Source organism: Solanum tuberosum, unplaced genomic scaffold (genome assembly GCF_000226075.1).
Source record: "Solanum tuberosum cultivar DM 1-3 516 R44 unplaced genomic scaffold, SolTub_3.0 scf00237, whole genome shotgun sequence".
NCBI classification, from domain to species: domain Eukaryota; kingdom Viridiplantae; phylum Streptophyta; class Magnoliopsida; order Solanales; family Solanaceae; genus Solanum; species Solanum tuberosum.
Window position 1 is genome coordinate 984,541 of NW_006239161.1, and position 5,117 is coordinate 989,657.

Consider the following 5,117-nt stretch of genomic DNA (forward strand, 5'->3'; position numbering starts at 1 on the left):
TAATCTAATATTTGAATTCTCCTTTAAAATTCAAATCTAATTGTCGCATTATATCGACTGTAACATCCTCCGCTGTTGGCAAACTTGCTAGAAACTCTTGTGACTCTAATTCATCATCACTAGATCCAATTACTGCATTAATCCAAGCTTCTTGTTTGGAACTTAACTTTGGCAAATTATAATTCCTCCTATCGGCGTTGACCCAGTCTCTAAATAAAACTGATATTTCCAAAATGTCTTCCGCCAATGAATGTCTATGATCGCCAAGTTGAAACCTTGCCGCACTAAAAGCAGCCTCTGATGCAACTGATGAAGCTTGAATAGCTAGAACATCACGAACCATTTTGCTCAAAATTGGAAATGCAACGCTCCGCCTCCTCCACTATGCTAATAATTCTTCATTGCCATCTCCGTCTTCCACTGTTTCTAAAGATTGATTAAGATATTCTTCAAAATCATCACGGTTAGTAGAATTAAGACCAAGAAAATCTCGCATATAACTTGAAATTCGAGCTTTACTCTGAGGATTAGAAGTTTGACCAACTTCTCCTTGAGTATTTCCTGTAGTTCTATATTTTTCATACAAAATTTTTGCTTCTACTTTTATGCTACACTTACACATTTGACTAGTTGGATTTATTTCCGGTGAAATTTCTAAGGTATCATAAAAAGTGTCAACAAGTCCCTGCACACCTTGTAATTTTTAGTCAGGATGAAGTAAAGTAGCAGTTAAAAAAAAATTGAGGAATATGAAAAAAATATTTTTAAATTTTTTCAATCATACCTTCAATTGCAACTCTAAATTTTTAAATATTTTTGTATTTAGAAAATTGAATTGAAATGGCACAAATATTTATTAATACTGATGAAATAGTAGGATAATAAATTCCAGAAAACATGGTTGTAGCATCATAAAAAAGTTTTAAAAATTCTAATAGTTCATTAGTTTCTTCCCAATCTTCTTCACAAATTCTGTCTAATGGGTCAGCATTATGAGCATTAAACACCATTTGTATGGGTCTTCTATATTCGTAAGCAACTGAAAGCATTTCGTAAAAAGAATTCCACCTTGTTTTAATATGTCTTGGAATTTTTCTTGGTGGCAACTCACATAGTACACAATGCTCATTAAATTCCCTAATTCTAGCAGCTATTAGCATAAAAAATCCAGGCAACAGCATATTCAATTTTCATACAACCACATTTAAATAATGAAATACCATCTTGTACAACTAAATTTAATACATGTGCAACACATCTAACATGAAAAGAATTAACATCAATTGGACATAATCTAGTTTTTAACATACTAGCAGCGTTTACATTATTAGATGCATTATCTAATGCGACAGACATTACTTTATCTATAAGCATGTAATAATCTATAACACTCAAAATATTTGAAGCTAAATATGCACCAGTTTTTTTCTCTACACATTCTTTATAACTTAAGATTCTTTTTTGCAAATTCCAGTTATGATCAATCCAATGTGCTGTAACAGTTAAATAATCACGTTTATTAACACTACGTCCCATGTCCGAAGTTATAGACACTCTACAATCTAATATGCTAAATATACAACAAAGATATTGTCAATGTTTACCTTGATATACAAAAACATCAGATTTAACAGTATTTCTTGAAAAACCTCTATAATTAGGATTATAAGTTTGTTGAATATATTCAATAAAACCGGGATGTGAAGGAAAACTATAAGGTAAACCACAAACAGAAACCATTTTAGCTAAATTTTCGCGATCTCTTTCCTTATTATATTTACGTTGTGTTAGTGGATCACCGGGGTTAGAAGGATCTAATGTTTCTTGAACCATGTTAGAAGCCCCTACCGATTCATTAACATTAATATCAAAATCATTATCTGGAATTCCTTTTTTTCTATTGGCTAATGATTTAGGTTCTTTATATTGAATCGGCACACAAGATAACAAATGTCTATTTAAGCCCCCCGTCCCACCTTGACCTCCACCTTGTTTATGTTTAAAAGGTTGCTTACACTTATTACAAATAGCAATAGAATTTTCCTTATCTAAATTCATAAATTGTCACACAACAGAAGTTTTAGGGCGTTGATACTTCACCTTCTCCCTTGTAGGAGGTATAAGGGGGGGGCGTCCAGAATTTTGCTCCGTTGAATTTGTAGTTTAATTTGGAGCATTTGTCACCGGACTAGTAGGTGTATCTTCTAATTCATCTTCTCCCGAACCAACTTCTACTTCTTCACCTGAATTTTCATCAAGATAAGGATTAATATCACCATAAATTTGTTGTAAAAGTTCATGATCGAGTTGAGCATTTGAATCAATATCATAAGAAGTATCATCAACATAAGTAGAATCATTTGTATTAACTCTAACTCTAGAAGTACCACCACATTTACTCTTATTTTTTTCCTTACTACTTTTTTTAGTAAAATTAAATAATCTACTAATGCCACTTGGTTCTTTCTCTTTTCCTTTACCGGTATCTTTTTTGTTAGAACTCATATTTAATTATATGTAAAGTATAATATAAAAATAATAATAACACAAAAATTAATGACGAAAAATAAAATATAAATATTATGAAACGAATGTACCAAACGTCTGCGTTAATAGCAGATGTTATAACCGATTCTTTAAGCTTGTAGTTTGTTGTAACTTGTAATTTGGAACTCCAATATTTGATAGCAAATATGAGAATTATATATATTATGATATATAATATGAAAACTTAGAATTGAAATATATGTATTATGATATAATATGAGACTTAAATGAAATAAAATATTGAGATTTGAGACTTAAGATTGAGACTTGAAAGGATATAAAAAATAGATGAGATAATACATGATTTTGTAAGAAATAATAAGGGATAGAGGGGTATTTATAATATTAAAAGTGGGTTAAAGTGTATTTATAATAACTTGAGGATTTAAAGTAAATTATTAAAAGTAGGAGTGGTAGGGGGAAAAAACTGTCAAAAAATCCGTTGGGGGGGCCCACTAGCCGTTGCCCAACGGAAAGAATTTAAAAAAATAAAAATAAAAAAATTGTTAGGGGATCCCGCGAATCGGCCGGTTCATCCGGGCCGGGTCGACCGGGACCAACGGGTGAACCGGACCGGTACCGGTCCCCTAATCCCGAAGGCCCCATCCCGTGAGATTCAAACGGGACCGGGTCCGGCGAGCTGGTTCTCAGACCGGTCGCGGGCCGGGGCGGGCCGACCCGGTCCCCCTGCCAGTCCTAATGTAGTCCTTGAATTGGAATTATCCTTGATATAGAAATTTGAAGCTGTCAACTTTTATGATATTTTCATCTCTTCCCTAGGTAAAGTGAGAAGGATAAACTCAGCAATTTGTTCCTTCATTATGCCTAAGAGCTATACCTCCTAAAGTATGTTTACCAAACTTTAGAAGCTTATTCTTAAGCTGTTGTCTTTTGGATGTAGCTTGTCCCCTGGACTTCAAGCAGCCATCAGAAGTGATCAATGCATGCAGAAATCTAGCTGCTCCCAGTCCTTCATGTTGTAGCTCGTTAAATGCCTACATCACAGGGATACAGAAGCAAATGTTGATCACTAATAGGCAAGCAATTATATGTGCTGCTGTATTTGGTTATATGTTACAGAAGGCTGGAGTCATGACAAATGTTTATGAGCTTTGTGATGTTGACCTGAAGGATTTTAGTCTTCAAGGTGATTATTCATTTTGTGATTTGTCCATTTCTCCATGTCTCTTGTTTCTTGGAGCTGACATTTGTGTTCCTTTCGCCTGGCTTTTGTTTGCCGTGGTGGAGCAGCATATGGGCAAGAAGGTACAGATTCTCTTTCAGAGGCTGAGCTTGGAAGTTGATTCATATTGTGTAATTATACAGTACTGAGCTATAGTTGAATTTTAACTGTAATCTGTTGTTAAGAAGTATTGTTTGGGTATTACCAATTGAAAAAAAATAATTGTTGGCTGGGTGATCATCTTGCTTCAGAATTGTATGCAATAACATGCAATTTTAGGTCGAGAAGTAGTAGTTTCAAGTACTGGATGCAGGATTTGGGCTTTCATCTTCCTTAATGATATTGAAAATATCTTATGAAATCTTGTGTCTTGTACAGTTTGATAACACTTCTTCTCATGTGCCCAGTACTGCTTTTCATCTAACATTAGCAAAGACAGTTGACATGCACTACTGATAAATTCCATGAAATGTTTGCTTATTGTTCATATCTGTTCTGTTTGGCGGGAGGGGTTTGGGGGGCGGGGGGATGATTGAATTGGCCTAACAGAATGGATTCTACTCTAATCAGATTAACAAGTTCTTTAAGTGACTTATTCATGATATCAAAATGTCGTTTTCCTTATCTGAACGATAGCCATTAAATCAGAAGAGCTATTTCCTTATCTATTCTATGCTTAGTTGTGTACATGCCCTTTAGTATCAGAAGTTCCGATTATGCAATAATTGCATGTATTTGGTCATGAGAACTTAAAGGTTCTGTAACTACGTTTATTTCTGTGGTTAATGAGAAACAATTTGAAGTTTCTCTGTTGGCTTTAGATTTATACAGAACGGGCATGTTACTACACTAGCATGCTTACCATGACCAAAAAGTATTGTGTTCCCAGTGTTCCCATAGTGAGAACGTTTTAGCTATTCTTGGTCTAGTTTATACTAATTAAGTTGTTCAAATTAATGAAGCAGGGTGCTTGCTTCGAAGCTTACCTGCAGATCTGGTATTTGACAATTCAACCGGCTTCAGTTTTACTTGTGACTTAAATGACAATATTGCTGCACCGTGGCCTTCATCATCGTCGGTCACATCCTTGTCTCTTTGTGCTCCTGGTAACTTACTGACAATTGTCCTTCTTTAAATTGATTTTAGTGATTCCATAGAAGTTAGGTTAATTCTTTGGTGTCGCTGGCTAAATACTGTCTTTTACTGGTTTTCATTAATTTGCAGAGATGTCTTTGCCAGCTTTACCAACATCACAGACATTGGGCAGTTCTGGTGAGTATCTTTCAGTTCCTAGCTTGTTTTTATGCTATTCATTGTTGATGGCTTTTTTATTTTACTTCTCTTGCATGTGCGTGTGTTAAGGAAGGGCGGGTGGTAGTGGGGGTGG

At 34.7% G+C, this 5,117-nt stretch overlaps 1 protein-coding gene across 2 annotated transcripts in view; it reads left to right on the forward strand.

Annotated features, from left to right (window-relative positions):
* Positions 1–5,117, forward strand: part of LOC102603209 (uncharacterized GPI-anchored protein At1g61900-like) — a 17,205-nt gene that overhangs the window by 11,244 nt on the left and 844 nt on the right. The window contains exons 4-7 of one of the 2 annotated variants that reach the window (XM_006356896.2): positions 3,449–3,694; positions 3,799–3,813; positions 4,693–4,836; positions 4,955–5,002. In XM_006356896.2, the coding sequence (XP_006356958.1) occupies positions 3,449–3,694; positions 3,799–3,813; positions 4,693–4,836; positions 4,955–5,002 (453 nt within the window). The remainder of the gene's footprint in view (positions 1–3,448; positions 3,695–3,798; positions 3,814–4,692; positions 4,837–4,954; positions 5,003–5,117) is intronic. The other variant, XM_006356897.2, reaches the window with a different exon arrangement.